Source organism: Aedes aegypti, chromosome 2, assembly GCF_002204515.2.
Source record: "Aedes aegypti strain LVP_AGWG chromosome 2, AaegL5.0 Primary Assembly, whole genome shotgun sequence".
NCBI lineage: Eukaryota > Metazoa > Arthropoda > Insecta > Diptera > Culicidae > Aedes > Aedes aegypti.
Window position 1 is genome coordinate 44,212,267 of NC_035108.1, and position 25,671 is coordinate 44,237,937.

Below are 25,671 nucleotides of genomic sequence, written 5' to 3' on the forward strand. Positions count from 1 at the left end.
CGCATACCGCACGGAATTTAATATTTAAAACCTAGCTCCGTTACAATATTCGGTTTAGGTTGAATTCACCGAAGAGTAATGATGCACCCATGCACCATTAGCGTTGAAGTATTCGTCTCTGGTTAAAGGGTTGAAGACAGTGGTGCTTAAACCAAAGACTAAATGAAGTCCTTCACGTTCCTTGCAATTGCTCAAAATTTTATGGTACATAAGGTAATAGAGCAAAATCGCTAGAAGAAAGATCGAGGATAATAATAGAGCAAATACGCTAATAGGAGATAGAAGATAGAAGATAGAAGATAGAAGATAGAAGATCGAAGATTTGTTCATCGATTTCAAGGCGGCATACGATAGTATCGACCGCGTAGAGCTATGGAAAATTATGGACGAGAACAGCTTTCCCGGGAAGCTCACAAGATTGATCAGAGCAACGATGGACGGTGTGCAAAACTGCGTGAAGATCTCGGGCGAACACTCTAGTTCGTTCGAGGCTCGGCGGGGACTACGACAGGGCGACGGACTTTCGTGCCTGTTGTTCAATATTGCGCTTGAAGGTGTCATACGGAGAGCCGGACTTAACAGTCGAGGCACGATTTTCACGAGATCCGGACAATTTGTTTGCTTCGCGGACGACATGGATATTATTGGGAGAAAATTTGAAACGGTGGCAGATTTGTTCACCCGCCTGAAACGCGAAGCAACAAGAGTCGGGCTAATGGTGAATGCGTCGAAAACAAAGTACATGCTGGTTGGCGGAACTGAGCGCGACAGGGCCCGCCTAGGAAGCAGTGTTACGATAGACGGGGATACCTTCGAGGTGGTGGACGAGTTCGTTTACCTCGGATCCTTGTTGACGGCTGACAACAATGTTAGTCGGGAAATACGAAGGCGCATCATCAACGGAAGTCGTGCCTACTATGGGTTTCAGAAGAAACTGCGGTCAAGAAAGATTCACCCCCGCACCAAATGCACGATGTACAAAACACTCATAAGACCGGTAGTCCTCTATGGGCATGAGGCGTGGACCATGCTCGAGGAGGACTTGCAAGCTCTTGGGGTTTTCGTACGCCGAGTGCTAAGGACGATCTTTGGCGGCGTGCAGGAGAACGGCGTGTGGCCGCGAAGGATGAACCACGAGCTCGCTCAACTCTACGGCGAACCCAGTATCGTGAAGGTAGCTAAAGCTGGAAGGATACGCTGGGCAGGGCATGTTGCAAGAATGCCGGACAACAACTCTGTAAAAATGGTGTTCGCTACGAATCTGGTCGGAACAAGAAGGCGTGGGGCGCAGCGAGCTAGGTGGATTGACCAGGTGCACCAGGACCTGGAGAGCGTGGGTCACAGTCGAGGATGGAGAGAAGCGGCCATGAACCGAGTGATTTGGCGAAATGTTGTTGGCGAGGCTTTATCAAGATAATTGATGTAAATCCAAATAAGTAAGTAAGTAAGATAGAAGATAGAAGATAGAAGATAGAAGATAGAAGATAGAAGATAGAAGATAGAAGATAGATGATAGAAGATAGAAGATAGAAGATAGAAGATAGAAGATAGAAGATAGAAGATAGAAGATAGAAGATAGAAGATAGAAGATAGAAGATAGAAGATAGAAGATAGAAGATAGAAGATAGAAGATAGAAGATAGAAGATAGAAGATAGAAGATAGAAGATAGAAGATAGAAGATAGAAGATAGAAGATAGAAGATAGAAGATAGAAGATAGAAGATAGAAGATAGAAGATAGAAGATAGAAGATAGAAGATAGGAGATAGACGATAAGGTGAGGCCCATTTAGAATTGGAACATACACAAATTTGAATAATTTGGCTATAATTCAACAAAAATGAATTCTGTTTTAACTTAGTTGTTGCATTGCTTGTAAGCTTCAAAGGAAAAATAAGAAAAAAATATTCATCCCCTTTTACAAGAAATTGTCGGACGTTTCCCAGATTACGATTAATAACCGTGCGTACACAGTTCTTCCCATTTAGTTTACAGTTCGTCGATGTTTTGGCCATACTTTCATTCGCTCTTAGCTTCCGCTTCATATAGCCCAAAATCACTTAATTGGGCTGAGTTGGTGTCAATTAGGTGGGTATCACCTATCATGAAAAAATCCTTAAATTCTGTCAACACTTGATCAAACAACTTCATGATACGGAATTTGGCCACATTTCTTTAATTTTGTTCCCGATTTGGTTGTCTGCAGACATCCCAGATAACCAGAAGTCACAAAAAAGTTCACGTAATAACTCGTTTATTCTTACAAATTACATCAAACCCGCAAAACACAGTGGATAAAATCGTCAGAATGATGAGTTTCCTCGCAAAAAACGCTTTTTTCTGAGTTCCTTTGCACATTCTGTTTCATCTCGTACACTCGTACAAATTTAGTCGACTTAATCCGTAGCAGCTGTCAAATCAACATTTGTTATCATAAGTTAAGTCGCGTAAGATCATAGGTTAGTTCGGAAGAAAATTTATACACTCGCATTGTATGTTATTATTCATCACATTATATATGCACGTATATGTACGTAGAAGGCCTTTTCGCGACATCTTATAAGTGAAATTTCGCACATACAAAGCCTCCAGCTGATTTCGTTATACGTACATTTTGGTTGTCTGGGATGGTATGATCGGAGGCTTCAATCTGCGAAGTCCAATCCATTGCACGGCAGCACCGAACTTTTAGGCCGAATCGCGGTCTAAAATGTTTGGATTTGATTCAATAGTCTAGACTTTAATCCACAGCTAATGGTGCACAGTAACTGCTCGATGCTTCCTTTGTGGCTTGCGTTCTATCAAAATAGTTACTTTGTACTTATTCAGTACGAGCCACAAAAAAATACCTAACACTTTTGCCATTTCTATTCCTGATCAAGACGGTTTTTTCAAATTTTTGTGATGAATTTCTATGATGAATTTTTCAGAAGTGCGTTCGAATTAGGCTTCGAAAAAAAAATCATGTGATGTTATTATTGTTATAGAGCACAGTTCAGCTTCTAAATTGGACCACTAGAGTCGTTGTCAATGTTATTGAAAAAAAAAAATATATACCTCAAATTCTTTGTGAATGCTAGATACTACACAGTACTCAAAGCATTATTTAGTTAGTGTCCCTTGCCGAATACTTGTAGAATACCTTTGATCCTATTTTCGCTTAAATGTCAAAGAATATTTTATAAAAAAAATCATTTTTAAGTTATGAGAAAAATCCCTATTTATATAAAATAATCTTATTTTGAATTCTTAGTATTCCTAAATAGTCCGGCAATTGTTAGGTATTTGTTATTTAAGCCTTCGAAGGGCCAAAAGATGTTGAACTAGTTTGAAGTTACCCAATGTTTTTGTGAGATAATTTAGAGGTTTTCCGACCGTCCCCTCTCTTCCCCATAAATAGATTTATTGGATGGAATCCAAAAATAAATTGTGTGCCGTGTAAGAAATTTCAAACCTTCTTAAAATCTCATACAAAATTAAAGGACGACCCCTCAAGCGTGTAGAAAGAAGAAGAAGAAATTAACCCTGTCATTGAAGTAGGCAGTTCTAATATTTCAATGCTTCAATCAGTGTTTCATACAGTTTAGTTTATATTTTTTTACCGGCTCTGCGCATTTTTTTAATGAAGCAAATGTTTACGGAAGAAAGCCTTACCTAGTTAGTACGAAACATAGCAATCATACATCTTCAAGTAGCGACTGATTGTGCACAAGCATGTACCTATGTGAAAACGATCGCATTGTGCATCGATGCATACCGAGTGAGTTGTTAAAACAGCATATCGCTCGAACTTCCAGCAGCAGTACGCAAAAGGATGCATGTTTCTGTTGTCTAGTCGACAGATAGGTAGCCAGCTAGACTTGTAAAACCGCGCCAACTTGAAAGTTTGTCGTCGTCGTTCATCTATACAAAACATCATCAGCATACACGCTTCCATGAACATCATCGAACATCCCCGTGCAACTGTTCGAGTGAGAAATTACAATCGTTCGCTTTTGTAACTTTGGATCACATGCATCGGTGAGCACTGATCAATACAGTCCTACTTATTAGCGATAGGGTAGATTTACCGGTATTCACCATAGTGTCAGTATACGTTTTCCCAGATTTAATACCGTTTCACAATGCAAATAAACATTAATTGTTCAGTGTTAATTAAATCACTTTAAAATAATGTACCAACATTTATAAAAACCTTAAAATTTGCTGAGAAAATAATAGACAAATATTTTTGCTCAAAATTTTAGCTCTTTTGCACCTTATTTCGTCATGATGATCCTTAAGGTAAAGATGCATAGAAGCCAAACCTCAAGCATGTACCTATGTGAGAACGATCGCATTGTGCATCGATGCATACCGAGTGAGTTTGCAAGAGCGCAAATCTGAAGAACTAGACGGCGGTTTAAGCTGAAAACTTAATCGATTGGTCACACGCTGGTGGTGACCAATCGATTAAGTTTTCAGCATGAGTGGATATTTCGTTCTCTAGATTTGTGCTCTTGAAAATTTTAGGTTTGGCTCCGATGCATATTCACCTTAATTCAACACCTTCCATGCGAAATCAATGTAGGTGACGAAACTACTAATATGGCGAATAAAAAACAAAGTATCTGATAAGTTATTATGTGTTTCTTGCTAAACAGGGGTTGAAAGTTTTCGCTCTACATATTAACAGTAATTCAAAGTCTTCTGATCGATTTAAATAAAATCCTCAGTGTGACGAATACTGACACACCTACCCTAAATAGATTGAATGATAGTTTACTCCACTTACCGACACGGTTCTTCCAGTTTTCCGAAGACGTTTTGATTTTTCCGAGCCGGTCGGAAATGTTTCCGCCTTCGACGTCCGCTGGCCGACTGAACGGGCGCGGTGTGCTATTCTTCACCGGACTCTCGAGCGATTTGGCAACAAGGATGGCATTCTGGAAAAAAAACGGACAAAAAACAACAATAATGAGTCATAAGTAATGGTCGATGATTGGTAATCTATGATTGCAGTGTTTGTTGTTATTCCCATGAGTCAGAGGATTGAATAACGGTCGTCGATGCTCCTCGTGGAAAGCGAAAGCCCACCGCAACGAACCCGGAGCGCAAATGGTCAATCGCCTCTTGCATAGAGTGCAACCCGCCAGCAAGCGTCGACCACACGCACACGGCAGGGGAGCTCTTTCATGGATGTAGCCAGAGGGGCCAGTGTGAGGCGTTGCCGAAATCCTGCGATTCACATTACAATCCCAGGATCCACATCGAAATCCTACGATCCACAATCTCTGGATCTACACTGGAATCCCAAGATCCGCACTGAAATCCCAAATCCATACTCAGAGCTATTGAATGTCTTGAATATCACGTGACTTTGACAGTTGAATATTGCTTTTTCAATTATTACAAGATTTGACACTGATAATTGCTTTTTAAAACTTGATTTCGGACATCAGAAGCGAAAGATCAAATCATCACCGACCCGCCGAAAACCGTTAACAGAGTACGTTGTTTAGTGAATAAACCTAAGAAAATCACGATTTCCGATAGTAATTGAATGAGTTATGTTTGAATAAATAAAAATGGAATGGTGTTTGTATGTCACGAAATGGTTTGAGAACAGAACAACCGATTTGCACAATTCTTTCACAAATGTCTTCTTTGAGGGTACCGACGTGTTCGTGTGGAAGAAAAGTTTATGAAAGTTTTCAAAAATTTCGGTAAAATGAAAAAAAAAAACTAATATGTCATTAAATACGGGAGGTTTCATGACCATTTTCAACAGCCAACTTAATGGCAAGACGAAGTTTGCCGGGACCACTAGTGTTTGAATAATGTTTGAATCTGTCGAAAATCGTCATTTTTTGTGGAAAACTTGTGAATAACGCCTTTGAGGTCGGTCGTCCCTCTGATGACAACCCTGGCAACGCCCATGAGCTCTACCGAGGTGTAATACCCAGAAAAAAGTGCCAATGATGATGGTTTCGGTTTAATGAGTAATCGTAATAGTAATAATGGCACCGGACCCCACCCGTTACTTCCGCTCCGCTGGTTATTTCCCACACGTCCGAAGACGACTGGCCAATGTGACTTATGGAATCGGATAACACCCAATCGGGCGCAAAACGGAGGCGCCGGCAGTTGTTTGCGTTTGAGATTATTGCTTGCAGCTTGCAGAACGACGCGACGACCGACGATGTGAGTTGAGGAATGATTGGAAACGAGCGGGCAATTACGTGAACCACCAATCAATGCTGATTCGTCGTCGTCGTCGGAGAGCTTAAATCTTCGCGAGGCTTGTCAACGTCGTCATATGTACAATGGAATTAAATCAGGTCCATGAGTGATTCAGTGCAGGCCGAATCGATGCATCTTTAAAGTTTTTCGCAGAACATCTACTGGTGAAGATGTACGAACAGTAGGGTGTACCAGAAAAAAAAAATACATAAAAGTAACGATAAAAATGTTTTATTATGAGTATGAAACGAGCTCACCTGTTGGCAATCCTGAGTTCTGATTGACTGATCCTGATTCCGTCTCTCGCCACATAGGAGCACGCAACAGAATCAAAAGACCTCACACTACTTGGTCTTAGCTAAACAGTTTCAAATGAGATAACACAACGTAACAAAAATGACATTTTTGCGTGTCTCAAGGATCAAATTATGTGTCTAGTAATTTTGGGGTTACTGAATCTGATGTCATTCTCAGAAATGTTCCAGCACGTCACAGTGTTTTGCTACAGGTCGTCAAAGTTGTATAAAACACTGGTTTTATTGATGTTTACATTTATTTTAAAGTGTAATTTATCAAACTTTGTTGTGATTTAATCCACTAAGCATGCAAAATAGGACCTAAACTTTTAATTTGGACATAATTTGGTTGAAATTGTACGATTTTTTTAACATGCTTGCTGTCGCTATACAAAATACAATACTTCTTTAAATCATCAAAATATAACTTTTCGGTATCGAAAATATTATAAACTTTATTTACAAGTACCGTTTTGATTCATATTACGGACACTTAAGGACTCAGTGAAGTATAACCCAACATAGAGCATACAAAATAAATCATTCTGTTTGATTCCTTAGCGCTATCGAGCGTAGAAAGCCCTCATCTTTCGAATGGTGGGTAAAGAATACGCTTCCGCAACTTCAATAATTTTAAATAAATCAAAATGTGTGGCCTTTTCATGATTCTTATTGCGGACGCTTCCTCACTTTTGCCTCATATTCCGGACACTTTGAATCGAATTCCGGACAGCTCGTGATAATCATCAATGGAACAGTCAAATCATCAATTGAAATCGTCAAACCACTAAAGAGACATCTAAGGTAGTTGGGCAACATAAATTTTCGAAGATATTTATGGAAAAAGCTTACTAAATCGAGCCTTGAAATTGAGAACTTTTGAACGGCAAAAATTGAAACATTTCGTGTGAAATGTTTCTCATACAAAGTAGAGTGTCCGGAATTTGAAGCTGTCCGTAATATGAATCAAAACGGTATTGTTATACATATAAAGTTTAAATTCTGTGGCAAATTAGGCAGATGAATTGCCTTACAAGCCGGCAAACTTGTATGCAAGTTGGCTAAAATAGTAAATTTTTGTATTTTCAACAGCCATTATCTCAAAAACTAGACGTGTTATGATATTTTTGGAAACGGCAATGGATTCAGCAACCCTGAATTAAGTAAATAGAGGTATTTTGGTGCTTGAGACAAAAACGTGTTCCGCAGTGTAATCAACGAACCTAGAAGCGTTTATGGAACAAAACCATTGCTTAAATATGTTTATTGTATGTAAGGTCCGTTACGCTAATGAATATAATGAGAATAACAGTTTCATGCATCGTATTAAAACCAAAAAACGGTCAAACGATAGGCATTTTAACCCTCTAATACCCAAATTTTTATTTTCGATTTAAGTATTATTTTTCGTTATCAAAAATCGTTCTAAACACGTTTTGGGCATTTATTTATTTTTATTCGCAAATTTTTAAATTTTGGTTTTTTATTTTTATAATTTTTATTTTTGAACATCCCTAGCTTTTTTCATTTTTTCTTGAAGCCTTTTCTAGTTGTTGATTTTTGGCAATAATAAAAATTTAAATTGTTACGAAATCTTTAAAAATATTAAATTTTTAATTTTTTTTCGGAGCGTATTTTATTTTCCGTGTAACTAACGGAAAAACAGGTTTGAAATGATTTTAATACCACCAGGCTCTTCTTTTGTGATAGGTTATTCGTAGAAAAATATAAAAGGTACGATTTTTTATATTACACGTTAAATGAAGCCCAGGCATTTGTAGGTTATATAAGAATGCAATTTTTCAAACAATTTCTAAAAATACAAAAAAGTTTCAAAAGTCATAAAAAACTTTTCTTATATGTGTGTTATGAGTCAAGGTATAAGCCAAAAATAAAATCATTTTGATTTCCGAGCTACGAAAAAATACACAAAATTCCAAAGTGTACCCCGTCTAAAGGCGGGGTTGGGTATTAGAGGATTAACATAATTCTTTTTATCTTATTAAGAGAATATGCTGTTTCAAATTTGATGCTTATAGTTCGTCTGTAACGATGAATTCACGGTTCAATTCTTGTCAAACAGAGGAATTTAAAAATAAAATGATATTTTTCTCATTTACTCAAACGGTAATATCTCAATCCCCTGACAAATTCTATCGGAAAAAAGATTCAGGTTCAGGTCTAAAATATCGTATATATATTTTGAATTGAATACTTTACAAAAAAAAGCCCAAAAAATGATACTTTATTAATTCAAAAAAGTTCTGTGGAAAAGAAAATTAAATATTTTCAAAATTTAATGCACTTATAATAAATATTGAAAACATCTAGACTTTGAAACCATTCGAACAAAACGTCAAAATTGATTTTTTGTTTAATAAAATACATTTCTCGTAAATTGATCCGGCAGTGGTTTTAAAGTTGATATGTTTTACAAAAATGCTATAAATAAGCAAGTCTGGTGGCAGACTATGGTGGAGCATCCTTATTTTCATTTTTTTTTCTGATACACCCTAACGATCAGACAAGAATGGTGAATATGATTGAAGGAGAGGCTAATTGTGGTGACCTTTTTTTTTTGAACCCAGGAACAATAGAGTCAAATCGACTGTCTGGTGGGAATTTCGGGGGAAACTTATCTCGAGTGACTTGCATGTGTTTTACTACCAATGCGAATGTGGCTGGCTGAGATGTGTGCCAGGTCAACAATCGAACGTACAGGTTGGAATCAAGTGTCTGTTTGTTTGCAAAATTCGAGAGAGGTTGGTATTTATTTTCGAAGCCCGTGATTCGGTTCGAAATTGTGAGTGTGATTTGATGACTACTTGAACGGAGTCAGTTAAAGATCGGGTTCCACATAAATTAAAAATGCTAGGATGGGAATGTGTGACGCATTGCATATCTGCGTAAGTTTTGGTTCGTTTGATATGTGTCATATGTGTCACACTGAAAACAGAAATTTTAATGCATCAGAGTTAGAATGAGGGTTGATTATTTACCCGTCTATCTTTCAAGAAATTTAGCAATACAGATTGGCGAAATTTCTGATGACGTAGAAGAACAAGCTCTGTATCTGTCAATATCATAAGAAGTCCACAATGAGTTGAATAGGTTCGTAACATTTCAGTTAACTAAACATCCAATATTGCGAATTGGCTTGCATCTTTACCTTTATGCTTCATGTGAAATTATGCAGTTAATTATTTAGACAGAGTTTTCTTGCACATACAGTTTTAATATTTTTTTTCGAAAAGAAAATGATCATCTAATATCCAAACCCCCTTTCAAAGAGATACTCTTTAGAATTTAGAGTATTCTCATGTAGCTCGAAAATCAATATGATTTCATTTTTACCTAAAACTTTATAACATATAACACGTTTTTTATGGGTTTTGAAACATTTTTGTATTATTGAAAAATTGAAATCTCGCATAACTTGGGATCTCGCCCTAGAAACCATTGGTAACCGAGTGTATAGCTCGTTGTCACCGAGCAAACGAATTGATATACTGTTATTCAACAACGCTAAGTTGAAGAGATGATCCTCCTCTATCTCCCAGTGGTAAAGTTTTCATCCTGCTCCATTCGTTAGCTTAGAAACACGGAGCTACACACTCGATTACCAATGGCTTTTAGGGCGAGATCACAAGTTATTCGAGAATTATTTATGTTTTTTCTACAATCAACCTATCATCATTATTTCACTTTTTTTTGTTAAGCCACAGGAAAAAAATATGTTCCAGAAAAATAAATACTGTTTCCATAAGAACCGTAATGATTTATTGTTATTGTCAAAATCGATAACCAGAAAAAAAAGTAAAAAATAGGATAGGGATGTTCAAAAATAAAATCTAGAATAATCTTAAATCAAATTTCATATATTCGCAAAAATAAATCATTGCTCATAACGTGCTCGGATCGATTTCAGAAACGAAAAGTGATAATCAGATTAAATATAAAAATTTGGTTATGAGAGGGTAAAAAAATACGACCCGATTTCAAATGCACCTGAAAGAGGCATGAATTTGTTATGAAAACCCCAATCACTTAGTTTTCATCAATTAGAGCTAAAAGTCTAATTAGATATGAATTGATGTGTCATGCCAATAGTGATGTGATGAGCAACTGGAATTTCTATTCGGCAATCAAGCATTTGTTTGAGAATCTCATTTGGATATAGTTTTACCAATTCTTTAGAGAAATTGACATGATTTTTTTTAATTTCTTTATTAGTATCATTCCAAACATTACATTCATTATTTCTTATATCCAGGTGTTCTGTGTTATTAGACAACACTATCATCCTAATTTGGTAAAACAAATCTAAGATTTTATTAACATTTTGTTAATAACATATTACATTTCATTTGCCGTTCAGATTTTTTACAGGTGAGTTGATTTCACCTGCTTATAAGAGAAAAAAAAACGCTTTGAATATACTTAACCTAACTTAACCTAAACATATAACCCATTAATTGTAGCAATAGAAGATTGTAACGATTTTTGCCTGAAATTATTGATTATTTTATTTGACATTTGTTCCAATGTTTCAACATTGGATATTCTATGTAACTCATTGGTACTATACCAGGGAGGAAGCCTCAGAACCATTTTTAAAATTTTATTTTGAATTCTCTTCAGAGCTTTCTTCCTGGTATTACAACAGCTAGTCCATATTGGTACAGCATACAACACAAAGCTTGTTCTTAAGACAAAGTTTTGATTTTCTATTAATAAGGGGATAGAGACATTTTACATATTTGTTACATTTGGCTTGAATGCCCTCAATGTGATTTTTGAAAGTTAAATTCTTATCTAGCATGAGTCCTAGATACTTAACTTCATCTGACCAATTTATTGGAACCCCTCTCATCGTGACAACATGTCGACTTGAAGGTTTCAAATAAAGAGCTTTTGGTTTATGTGGGAATATTATTAGTTGAGTTTTGGAAGCATTAGGAGAAATCTTCCATTTTTGCAAGTATGAAGAAAAAATATCCAAACTTTTTTGCAATCGACTACAGATGACACGCAGGCTTCGTCCTTTGGCGGAGAGGCCTGTGTATGTTGGAAAATTAAAGTTTTTCAATTTTACAATCAAACCTTCATGCCAAACACTGTCGAATGCTTTTTCTATGTCTAGAAGAGCAAGACCAGTAGAATAGCCTTCAGATTTGTTGGAACGGATCAAATTTGTTACACGTAAAAGTTGATGAGTGGTCGAATGTCCATGGCGGAATCCGAACTGTTCATTGGCAAAAATTGAATTTTCGTTGATGTGGGCCATCATTCTGTTCAAAATAACATTTTCAAAAAGTTTACTGATGGAGGGAAGCAAACTGATTGGACGATAGCTAGAAGCTTCTGCAGGATTTTTGTCTGGTTTTAAAATTGGAACAACCTTAGCATTTTTCCATTTGTCAGGAAAATATGCTAATTGAAAATGACATGAAAGTTCATATCCATGACAGTATGATGATTCAATAAACCATACCGAACAAAATTATATTTAACCAATATTTCAAACATTTTTTTTCATACTAATACTCATATTGTCGCCTTCCGCTAAAGTATACAGACTAACTGGTATTGCTCGTTGTGTTTGTCGTAACAATCATAGATGAGACCAATGTTGCAGCTGCTACAAATTTGTATTCACAGCTGATATAAATTGAAAATCAAACAGACGCGCCGAAATCACGTTTGATCGCAAGAAGAGATGAAATCTGTAGTCGACTCATCGCCTATGGCGTTTCGTCCATGACCTCGGCCAAAGCTTGAAAGGAGTACTTATAATAATACTGTATTGGGTAAATCTTCTATCTATATAAATAAAAATGGAATGGTGTTTGTATGTCACGAGATGGCTTGAGAACGAGTCAACGGATACATGGAATGCCATCTAAACCATAAGCATAATCATTGATGGCCGTAAAATTCGCACCTACTACTCCGTGAGTGACCGTGATACTATTTTCAATGTACAATTTCGAGGGCTCCTAACTTAGGAATATCAATAACGTTGCCGGCCACGTCCTAACGACTAGCGGGAAGGGGAAGGAAGGTTAGTGTGACGTCCAGAAAATTTCAGGTTTGACTTCGATGCATCATCTTCACCTTAACTTTGACTTTTCAAACTTTTAATTCTAATCTAATTCTTAAATTCTAAATCTGATAATGAATGAGAAAGCATTTTAACTGCAATTTTAAACTGTAACAATTAGGCATTGGAATGAAACTTTATTTGGTTTTTCATCTACCATCCTAAAAATCGTTGTTTGAAACGGCAAAATTGCTTTGGTTAGGAAAATTTCTAACATATTTTGTAGTTTGAATAACTGAGTGAGTTTCGGTAGTGAAATATTATGTTATGCCTATATTAATGTGTTCGAATGGATTAACCAAAAGTCCAGCACTCATACAAACATTCATAATTTTGGTAAGACTTGTGAAATATTCCAAATATTGTATCACGGTACCAAATTTCGATTATTATCGAAGATTCATGTTATTCAGATATTTTTTCGAAAAGGATAAGTATCGCGACAAAATGTTTATGCCCAGAAAGTTTAAAAATATACTGTCGGGAAAAATAAGATTTCTTCAAAATGTTTGGGAAAATTTTCCACGACAGTGCATTTTGAAACTTTCAATGACAAAATCTTATTCCAAATCTTGAACGTTTTTATGAAAATATTCGAGGTACATGAAAGTTCAATAATAATTGAGATTTTTACACCGTGTGTAGAAAGACGAAATAAAGATATAGCAGCCAGGCTCAGAATTGGTGACAAGTTCGCCAGATTGCAGTAGAATTTTCACAGCATTCTAGATTTTGATCTATTACCTCATGTGCCATATAATTTTTAGCAACTGCCAGGAATATGAAGGTTTATAATTCGTCTTTGGGGTAAATAAGACTCCTAAAAACTGGGTATGTTAACCACCATAGCGTCGAAAGCTCTACCATATGGTACAGATGAATTAAAACCACCTCCTAATTTTCAAAGCACAAATATAGAGAACAAACCAGTGATAATAAATGAAAACTCTATCGGTTGCTCGCAACCAACGAGTTACTAGTTCGCAACCAACGAGTTACTAGTCGATCAAATTTTCAGCGTGGCCGGTTGTTTTGTTCTTTAAATTTGTACTCTTGAAAAATTCTAGACTTGGTTTGGTATAATTGGAACCGTACTTTAAAGCAAAACGTTTAGATATTTCAATGCATTGATACGAATTTTCCGAACTATCGCGGAACAACACCAAGTGCTCCGTGTAGCACGATATGAAAACCACTGCAATAGGACAATTTCTTCAAGGATTACTCAAAATATTTCTCTAGTGATTTCTGCAGAACTTTCTCCGAGGATTACTCCACGGATACATACAAAGATAGCCCCAAGTAGTCCGGAAATATTTCCGGGACTTCTCCACGGATCGCTTCAGGGATTCTGCCAGGAATCCCTGGAGGGATTCTATAGGGATTGTAGAACACTCACAAATTCCTCAAGAGTTTCTTCCAGGAATTCTCGCACAGTTACCACGAGGAAAGTGGCTATATAACTTATTCTAAGGATTTCTCCAGATAATCCTCCAGGGATTCCTAAGGAATTTCACCAGGGACTCGGTCTGGGCCCCCAAAAAACCCTCTGAGGATTCCTCCCAGAATTCCTGTTGAAATTCCTTCAGAAATTCTCCCATGAATTTCTGCAGGAATTTCATTAGAAATTATCCTAAGAATTACTTCAGGGATTATTTCGGGGATTTCTGTGCGGATTCCACCAACAAAATCTCTACAGTACTACCTGGGATACCTCCACAGATACTCCCGAAATTCTTCCCGGAGATGTCTCCAGGAGTCCTTCAGAGATTCCTACAGGAGTTTCTCCAGAGACTCTTCCAGGGATTTCTCTAGTATAATCTCTATTGTGATTTCTGCAGAGTTCTCTCCAGCTTCTTCGGGAGTTTCTCAAAGGATTACTTCAAAAAAATCTCTTTATGTTTTCCTCTAGAAATTATTTCAGGGATGAGCTGGTAGAGACTGCAAAAGCGTATTTAATTTAACAGGGATTCACTCAAGAATTTCTCTAGAGATATCCTCGGGAATCCCTCCATAGACTCCTGCAAGAATCTCTCCAGGGATTATTCCAGGACTTTAACCGGGGACTCTTCTATGGATTACACTAGATTTTTTTTCTATAGAGGTTCCTCTAGGGATTTCTCAGGAATTTATTCAGGGGTTTCTCAAAAAAGTTTTTCAAGAAAGGAGTTCCTAGAGGAATCTCTAAAAAAAATCGTGGAAGAAATCCTGGAAGAATTCCTATCTGTTTGATGAAATCCCAGGAGGAATTCATGTGCGAATCACTGTAGGGATTTCTAGACGAATCGATGTAGAAATCTCCGGAGGATTTTTAGAGGCCCATACCAAATCTCTGGAGAAATTTCAAAGGGAGGGGCACCCGAAAAAATCCGTAGAATAATACATGTAGCGATTTTCCTAGATGTATTCCTGGGAGAATTCCTAAAGATTATTCTTGAGGAATCCCTATAGAAATTCATAATGTTAATATTTGTAGAATCCCTGGCTGAATTTCTGGTGGAATCTTCGGGAGAATTTCCGGACTGATCCCGGAGGAAATCTCAGTAATAATTCCTAGAAGAATCTCGAGAAGACTACCAGAGGAAATTCTGGACAAATCCCTGGATAAATGTTTGCAGTAATCCTTGAAGAAATCGTCGTACTGTAACATGGAGAAAGCCTTGAAGACATCTCTGCATAAATTCATGTACAGATTTTCCTGGATGAGTCCTTATAGGAGTCCCCGACAAGACGGAAGAAACAAGATTATAACATAAAGTGTTGCTCTGTATGATTTTATTATATTACCGATTTTTGTAAAACATATACCGTTAGTAGTTAAAATAACAAAAATTCTAACAATCTTTAATCATCATGTCATATAACGCTAAAAAACGACAATCGGATCAAAAATGGATTTTTGAGAGCGACCGATGATGCATAATATTTCACTTCTATTGTAGCACCTCAGATCGCTGAAAGCTCCTTTTAGCACGAAAATGGTCGTTTTCAGAAGTTAGGAATAGCCAGAAAGATTCAGATTTCTATCTTTTTAAGCGTTAGCCTAGTTACAAAATTTCAGATTTAGAGGGGACGGACCTGGTGTAGTGGTTAGAACACACGCCTCTCACGCCGAGGACCTGGGATCGAATCCCATCCCCGAGATAGTCACTAAAATTTTCAGTGACGACTTCCTCCGGAAGGGAAGTAAAGCCGTTGGTCCCGAGATGAACTAGCCCAGGGCTAAAAATCTCGTAAATGAAGATAGAAAAACAAATTCAGATTTCTATCTCTTCTTTCTACAAGCTTACAGGTAATTTACGGTTCCGATTGGCCAAAAATGATCCCAATGCACAAGAAAGGTTAATAAGATTTTGACCATAGCTTCAAATTTCCAAAACCATTTCAGAGTTGGAACGAAAAAACGACATGATTACCTAAGTAACATTTCAGGTTTTGACTCGGATTTGTTACTGGTTCAAAACCGAAAATTGATTTGCAAAACCCAGAGCTGGTAGCGACTAAGTGTCTTGAAAACAGGAACTTTAGAGACCTCTTGCCTGAAAAAATAGTCCAAAACAAAACCGAAAAGAGACCAAAAGGGATCAAATAATTATTAAGAGAACAGAAAACAATATCCTTCAGAGATTACTCCAGGAGTTCATTTGATGATTTTTGCGGAATTCCTAAGGAATACCTCCAAGAGTTATAAATATCTTCCGGTAATTTTTCTAAGAATAACCGCAGAATTTCCATTAAGCATTCTCACAAATATTCTTTCATTTTTTTTTTCAAAGAAAGTTATCAACCCTTGAATTTGTTTTATCCAACGATTCTACCATATTTTTTTCTATGACTTCCACCAAGATTGTCGTTTAGAACATCTTCTAGATTTCAACCAGTATTTTCTTCTAAGATTTGCAACAAAGTTCTCGTACACGATTTTATTCAGACAATTACTACAGATGAAGAAAACATAAAATAATATCTAAGGAAATTTGATTGATGATTAATTGAGGATTGTTTGATGAATTACTGAGAGGGTATTCAATATATTTCCTCGAATATTCCCTGGAGGACTTTTTGAAGCCATTCCGAGAGATAAATGTGGATGAACTCTTGTTAAAAATCATATGAAAATGCCTGGAAGGATAGCTGAAAAAATAGGCCTTTGAATTCTATTAAATCTTTCTGGAAAGAGCCCTAAACGAGTTTCTGCAAAAAACTCTAAAAATAACCTTTGCGGATTCTCTTGGAAGAGCTCCTGTAGGAATCTTTGAAAGATTTTCTAAAATAACAACTGAGGAAATCGGTGGGAAAACTAGTCAAAAAAATCTAGATATCTGCTGGAATCCAAATGAGATATTAGAAAAAAAATCTTGAGGAGTACCTTGGCAGACTAATGTTGGTTTTCTTGACATTTTGCTTTAGAAAATATTTGAAGACTTTGCCTAAATTATAAGCGGATTCTCTCTAATGCTCCAAATCATGCCTGGCAATACCCTTGTTGATTTCAGTTTTTGTTTCATGATTCTTGGATATTTGTTTGCATGATTCTCGGTAAATTCTTGATACTATCTTAGAATGATGTCTCGGATTTCTTGGACTATCTTCAGTGGATATCTATAGTTATCCTAGAAGATTCCTGGGATGGTTCTCAATGGATTTTTGACATAATATTCGGTGTATGTGTATTGTCAATATTGTCGGATTTAAGGCACGTTTAATCGATAAGTTCTTGGAAATATCTTGAAGGATTACTGGTAATATCTTTGACGACAACCCTAGCAACACACATGTTATAATTTTGTATTATCAACTGATATAGAACCAAAACTAGTCATATATAAGTTGATAATACACAATTATAACATGTGTGTTACTCGGGAACTTGGAAAACTCTTTGGCAAATTATTGTTTAATTTTTATGAAATACCTGAAATGGTTGCTCCAATGATAATCACTTTTGAAAATTTCGTCAGAAGACTCCGGGTATCAAGTTTCTATTTCTTTGGGTTTTCCCGAATTAATTTAAACACAGTCGCGTCTACAATCATCGCTATCACTACACTCGCATTGTGCATGAAAAGCTTTTCACAAGATACGTGTACTACATACACAATGCGATCGGTCTTGGGTAAATTACCCCCTGAGGAGGACACAATTCCCGTGTCGAAACGTCGGGCAAATAAATAAGCCGTTGTAAAAATTAAGACTGCGTATCCGAAAAGCATAATTGATTATTATAATGTAAATAAATCCTAAACCTTCATAAATATTGTATTGAGTATTCGATAATTTTTAAAGATATATTTTTAGGGTCCGTGAGAGGCTTGTAGAATCTCTAATGGGTTCGCGATTCCAAAAATGTTGGGAATCACTGATTTAGAAGAATGCTGAATTTGGATGGTATTATCCATTTAATATCAGACATTGTTATGCAGCCAAAGTCGTCATAAATTTGATCATTTTTCAAATTACTTTTTATCTGTTTTTTTAGAAACAAAGAGATTTAAAACTAGTTCAAGCGTGTGCTAGATTAAGAGCGTAAGTAACATGATCATGTATTTTCATTTTTTCTAAACGTAGTGTAAGCTTTGGAATGAGTGCATTTGATAAGCTGTTATCAGAGTCATTTATAAATTATGTCACGCTACTGTGTCCCCACTAAGCCGGCATCTGATCCAGTGATTTGTGCATTCAATTATCGCATGAAAAAACTGTCGCGTCCACGCACCGATCAAATTACAACTCTCGAAATAGAAACCCAATCAATTACCCATCAAACAGCCCACAATCCAATAATAACCTGCTGTTGTAGATATCAATCGTATCCGATTACCTACCCGTTGGCTTTTGTTTCCATTTCGCCACCTTTTTCCACTGAAATGACCATCGCGAGAACGGCGCAATCTTCTTCCACAGAAATTGCCCATAGCATAAGTGCTGCGGTGGTGAAGACGACGAAATGTTGACACAGAGTTGGGTGCTAAGTTGACACATCGTACACAAACGTTGGCCGAACCTCTTCCTCGTCCGTGTTTTTTGGTGTGGTTTTGCTTTCGAAAGCAATAATAAATTAAACTGGCATGATATTTTTTTTTTGCTACTGGCTTCTATCTTCGGGAATGCCTTCATAGGTAATTGTTTATAGTGTGTGCTGGTTAAGAGCACAATGGTAAATCACAGCCACGTCGTAGTAACATACTACGCGCTTTTTTTCTAGATAGGATATACAGACTTATTGATAGGGAGACCACCGATCGCAATCTTCGAGGTGGCCTGATCCAAGCGACTTAGGTTTCGACTTAACGAAAATGCGACAGAAATATTTACACGTTGTGGTATGCGCTTGCGAGCGCGTTGGTAGATAAGGAATTGTTCTTTTGTTTTAGTTTCCTTTTTTGGTACGGAACGTGAGCTTCGCTTTGCGAATTTTAAATCACATTTGTGCTGTCGAGGCTGGCTAGTAGTCCTGCAGGAAAACCACTTCGTCGTCGACAAGATCCGAGATCGAGTATTGCGAGTAACAACGCGATAGGTTTTCATCGATCAGAATTTGATCGATATTATCGACGGGCTTTCGTATAATGACCCCACTGCGTCGTAGGGTGACGGGTTCGAAAGCGGTGTCTGGTTCATCATCACCGAGGAGCTCCGATAGGGAGAACGTTGAGAGCGTTTTGATACCACGACCTACGCGGTTGAAGTCCGGGGTGGTAGGGACTTCTTGAAGGTGAGGACTATCCTCGTCTAGGAACTCCGAGATCGAGTATTGTGAGAGGCGTTTAGAGAAGCGTTCCGCCTCCAGGATGTCTTCGATGCTGGATGCTAGGTCGGAATAGTCACGGTTGCTACACTCGGAAAGGCTTTGCTGAGATCGAATCTTACGACGTAGGCGGACTACTGGTGGCTCAGATGCGGCCTTAGGGATAGAGAGCGACTTGGCTCTTAGATTTTCCATGCTGGTGGTAATCAAGGGAGGAGGTCGTTGCTTTTGATTTATGATGTCTACGACTCGGTTCAACTGCCATTTAGATTCATTGGACTCGAACAAGTTCTTCATTCTGGCGACCACATTTCTTCGGTGGACGTCCTTAAAGATGGCCGAATCCTCGGACTCCACCTTGTTTTCGACCTTATCATCGTCGGTGTAATTTCTGTTACTGTCCCCGGACTGAATTTGATAGATGATTTCATTCACAATGTTACTCTTATCTTTCCTATCTAATCTGCGCGCATACTCGAACGAGGGCTGACTGCGTCGCTCTTTGTGCTGCTCGGAGGGTTTTACTTCGGGCGTTGGCTGCAGTGCAGTCCCATTTCGGTCCAAAGTTTTTGACCCTTTATTCAACGTTTTCAGCAGATCCGCTTTGATATCTTCAATTAGCCGTTCTCGTTCGCGTTCAATTGCTTCTTGAACTCGCCGCACAACCAGTCGTGCATTGTCCTTTACGTTCCTATAGAGCCGCCACATACTGTGCACTGAAATCATCACCAACAGCGGCACCAAAAGCCACTGTTGGGCCCATTCCAGCATTTCAAGCAGATCCATCATGATTTTCAACGGGAAAACAAAAACCTACTGAATCATGCTATAATGAATCACGGTAAAACTATTCTCATTCCGCGCGATCCATTCGCCAATACTTTATTCAGCTCATATTTATCACCCGCCTAGTAGTGCTATGATAGATGAAGGCTTCTTTTCACTAAACAACAATCACGGATAGCAGTTTGTCACGCTTCACTTGCTTCTCGCATCACCGACCGACCGACCGCGTTCGACTGTTCAACCGAGAGATGATGCACTTGAGATGAGACTATGGGCATCAACAGTGCCTGCCTACCGTACCGCGAACAGGATTCAACTGCTGAACGCTCAGCTCGGCGAGCTGTCTTGGAGGGCTTCCTGCTTCGGGGACTGTGGGACTCGGCGTCGGAGGGATCTCACTTTGCGCACACCGACCGTAGACCGGGTATCCTTGTGTTGGTGGAGGTGGTCGCCGAAGACGCTGCGCCGATCAATACGAGTGAGAGACCTGGAGTGCAGTGGGTAACGAACTGCGCGCGTGGATATTCAAACTCAAACTCAAGCCTGCCGTTGGTCGAATGGAAGACACGGTGTGTCTGAAACCGTTATTAACGATAAAATGACCACCAATTCTACTCCAACCACTCGAAAGGTATGGTATCCTTGCATCCTCTCTGAGAGTTTGAAAATATTTAATCAAAGGAAATAAGACTAATTGTGGTTAGAAAATATAGAAAAAAAAAAATATCTCGTGGGCTGCATCATTCACCGTTCATGAAGCAATCAAAAAGGCCTATTGCCTGTCAGTCCAACACGTTCTATTGCTGGAACTCTTGATTTCGCTGGACATAAAGTATCATAGTACCTGTCATGCGAATGTCAAACTGGCAACAGTTAATAACTGTGGAAGATTTCGTTGATGGAATCACGAATTAAAGTGGTTAGTGTATTTGATATTCATATGGCTTACATGCCGAAATTATTTCAATGCAATCTATCTAAAAAAACAAATTTATATAAAATTTGCAATCGGCATTCAAAGATATGTTATTCGAGCACCTTTTCTGATATTTAATATTGACAATATTTAATCAAATGAGGGCCAAAACTCCTTTATTCGAAATGCTGAACCTGTTTCCATTTTTTTTTTTCATTTTTTTCTAGTTGATTACAGCACTTTGCACAATATCTGATGCATAATACGTTTACGTAAAAGCTATCACAAGTTTCTTATATTTCATGGGAAATGTTTGTATTTTTACGCTTAAATGAAGAGTATATAAACCCATTTGCGTCTGAAAAACTGAATTCCAGACCTCTTTTCACTATACAGTAAAACTTAAAGAAAGTGACAGTTGTATTGGATTATAGATTTAGAACTGAATTCGTAATTTTAACCAGGGTTGTTAGGCAATAAATAATCGCCCGATAACTTAACGTTTCTCGATAATCTTCCGTTTACGATAACCAAGCGATGAATCAACTTAACACTTCAGTCGTCGCACTGTTGTACTTTCTACAACAGTGGTGAAAAAACCTCGCTTTTCGTTCCCAACAGCAGCGTGGTGGTTTTTACGGTGGTCAACCACGCGACGACTGGAAAGTTAAACATCAACGTGCTTTCGATAAATCTGCTATCTAGTTACCCTTGTGACGACATCAACAACAGTTCAATTTTAGGATAAAATTTGTGCAAGCCATCAACCTGCTATCGCCGATAAAGTTAACGACTGAAGCCTCACATAAATTACGTTAACTTTATCGGCAATCATGATAGTTTATCGATCAACAACCCTGATTTTAACCATAAGCTTCCAAAATATCTCTTACGTTTCGTTTTCAACAATACTCGGCTCCAGGTGTAGTACATGGCAGTGAAGACGACCTTACAGTTGAGGTTGAATCACGCGTATCATAATGGCTAGTAGAATTAAATGTTATAATTCTAAATTCTAAAATGCCCTATTTTTCAGTTTCATAGAAATTGAATCTAAACGTAGCAGATAAACGAGAGAGATTAAGAAAAATCCAAACTGAACTGTTTTATACGTTACGTTTGTATTGCGGGTGCCTCCTCTGCACATTATCGCCGCCGCTGAATATAAATCTGACCGCAATATAAATCTGACATTTTGAATTCCAAAATACCAAAGATTCGTTGCCATAAATGGGTTTTCAAATGTACAAAAAATTGTCAATAAATTTAAGTCTACAGCTACAAATCACTGTTTTCTAGTGCTCTGTTCACATAATATTCTGCTGGTTGCTTCCAATGTCTGTTCAATGTATTCAAGAATTTGCGCTGTTTAAACCGAAGAAAGGAAACAATAATAATTGCGGAACGTGTAATAATTGTACTTCAGTAAATGTTTTATAGACATTTGCTTTTTGTTAATACAATCTTTCGGTTCAAAGTTATGTAGATGTAGAAACGAAATTGTTTTTATTTTTATTAAGCTTTGTCAAACATCACGAATGTTCTCATCAAATATCGATTCACCTATACATGTCATGACACTTTCTTATCTCTCTAATAAAAGATTTGATTTATCAATAATCATCGAGCGCATGAGGTGCTCATTTCAGCGAGGTTTTCACAAGTTCGGAGGCCGCGGACCCCCTGTTGAGAAACGTGGATTTAGACATTAGTCGTTATTACTCAGCAAAACCAAGCTAAGGGTCGTGGGTTCGATTCCCACCGGTCGTGGACGGTTAATAACTGTGGAAGTGCTCATAAAAACACTAAGCTGAGAAGCTGGCTTAGTTACAGTTGTGGTTTTTTACGTATTTACAGGCTTAGTTACGTAATGCCAGACACAATATGTTTGACTTACAGTACTCATCAATCCACAACTTCAAACTTTGGCAGAAACTACTTTTTTTCAGATTTTAATACCATTTTGTTATATTTTTGCTTACTTTAGCGCAGGCCTGCCCAACCATTTTAAACCGCAGGACAAATTGCAGAAATAATGTTGTGTCGTGGGCCACATTTTTAAACGCACACATATTTCCATGAAGTCTGACTAAAGTCAGTAAATGAATTTCATGTAATCTGACAAAAATCAGTGAATGGAGTAAATTTCATTTGAAAAAGTCGAAAAAGAGATAATTGTTGTTAAGTATTCTGCTGGATATTGTGAGGGCTCCTTTTAAAATAATATAACAAACTAGTTTAGAATATTTTGAGGAATCTACCCTAGAAATTTTGGTTCTCACAGGAATACAATGCCCAGGATGTTTTTTAAATAGTACTCCAAACTCTGTCAGAATCCGACTTAATATGATTAGCATAATCCGGAATGGAAATAAAAGAATTTCTTCAGAACATCACTCAATAATCATTTTGAAATGCCACCTAGAAATGTTTGAAAATGCTAAAGAGTACTTCAAAAGAATCCTGCTTATAATTTTATTATAATTTCGTTTAGTGTTCTGGCAAAATGTTAAATAGCGTTATGTTGTAGTCTTGCCCAGGATTAGAAAATTATGTATTTTATTCGTTGAAAATCCTAGCTATGGAATCCTGGTGAAAATTCTGTGAAAATCTTGCCATTGTTATCCGTTAAAGTCGCGTCCAGAATTCTTAAAAAATCTTGTTCAAGATCCTGTAAAAGGCCTGTCTTTCTTAAAATCCTCTCAAGGATTCTGCGTGAATTACATCTAGGTGATGGTAAAATTTATTTCCAGAATTCTTTGAGAATATTACCTTATGATTCAGTGAAATTATGTATGAACATTTTTTTTAGCCTTTTGTCCTTAAGTTTTGTCCTGGCTGCATTTTTTGAATGTCAAAGGAAAGCATAGTAGAAACATTGTTTGAACACCCAGAATTTGATATTTAAAATTTAAATCATCCATAAAACAAATTATCTAAGAAGTTAGAAACAAAGCAATTAAAACTAAATTCAAAATTACAGTATTGGATAAAATATTTGCAACTTTTTCAATTTTCCATACAAAATGACCAACTTTGGTAAGTGATGACTCGGTTATTTATGGACCGATCTGAATGAAATTTTGGAAGAACACCAGATATAACTTGAATTTTAATATATATTTTTGAGTGATTTTTTCAATCACAAGTTCAAAAGCAGTAACGGTTTGACTAAAGTGATTTTTTTGATGATTTTGTATACATGGCATAACTAAACATATTGAAAGAATAGCTTCATGGTATCTTCAGCAAACTTGTAGATTTTTACGAGATGAACAAGTTTGTTGAAGACAGTTTTTGTGTAGGGCTATCAGATTTTGATATAAATAATTTTGAATTTTTCGTCGAAAATTACAATTTAGTCAAACTGTTATTACTTATAAACTCGTGATTGTAAAAATTATTCAAAAATATATGCTAAAAAACAAGTTATATCTGATATTCTGTGAAAATTTCATTCAAATTGGTCAATAAATAACTGAGATCTACACAGATAAAAATAATTATATTTCAATGTAGTGTAAACTGAGGCATATGGTAAAAATAAACCGAATTCATCTATTGTTACGGCATTTTGTTTAATTTTCAACTAAAGATGCTTGAATGCTATATATGGTGCCCACATAGCCGTAGCGGTAAACGCGCAGCTATTCAGCATGACCATGCTGAGGGTCGTGGGTTCGAATCCCGCTGGTCGAGGATCTTTTCGTAAAGGAAATTTTCTCGATTCCCAGGGCATAGAGTATCTTCGTACCTGCCACACGATTATACACATGCAAAAATGGTCAATCGGCAAAGAAAGCTCTCAGTTAATAACTGTGGAAGTGCTCATAAAAGAACACTAATCTGAGAAGCAGGCTTTGTCCCAGTTGGGACGTAACACCAGATAGAAGAAGATGCTTGAATGCTACATGATCGTGTAAATTTGAAGTGTATTTGATAGAAAAATAAGCGATTTGTCGTTAACATTTCAGTTTATTTTGATGCTTCAAATATGTGCATGAAAATAAACTTAAATTCACAACATATTTTAAGCTGTGTATCTTAACCCAAGTTGGTCATTATGTATGGAAAATCGAAAAAGTTGCAAATGTTTTGTCCAATACTGTATATAGGCTTAGTTTGTTCTAACTTCGGGTTGGTAGAATATTCAAAGGACCAAACATAAGAAGAATCTTTGAACTCTCCGCGGGCCGCACAAAATGAAGTCGCGGGACGGATGGGCCGTACGTTGGATAGCCCTGCTTTAGTGGTACAATTGAAAGATTTTTATTCGAGCTCGATATTCAATGTTCAAATATGTATAAATATATTCAGCCGCATTTACATCTCATAATGTTATTGCAACGTTTGTTGCTTCATTGCACAAAAACTAGTAAACAGTATTATCTTTTGCTCGCGGAGAAAGTAAATTAAGCTTAACATATTACGAAAAGTTGTTTCGCACAAATACAGCAGTTAATTGATCTTAGAAAACAGAATAGCGCAAAAAGTGCAAGGTTTTTATTGTGGATTTATCATTTGAGAGCTTTCTGAACAGCTGTTTTTAAATTTTTCGGATAAAATTTTCTTGCCGTGCGGGAAGACTGACGCCTCATAAT

General features: G+C 37.1%; 1 protein-coding gene across 21 annotated transcripts in view; it reads right to left on the reverse strand.

Annotated features, from left to right (window-relative positions):
- The window catches only part of LOC5577073 (supervillin), a 953,578-nt gene that overhangs the window by 13,002 nt on the left and 914,905 nt on the right, over positions 1 to 25,671 (reverse strand). For 20 of the 21 annotated variants that reach the window (XM_021840691.1, XM_021840690.1, XM_021840689.1 and 17 more), the window contains one exon: positions 4,774 to 4,924. In XM_021840691.1, coding sequence (XP_021696383.1) covers positions 4,774 to 4,924 — 151 coding nt within the window. Of the gene's footprint in view, positions 1 to 4,773; positions 4,925 to 18,445; positions 20,166 to 25,671 lie in introns of those variants that run through there. The other variant, XM_021840702.1, reaches the window with a different exon arrangement.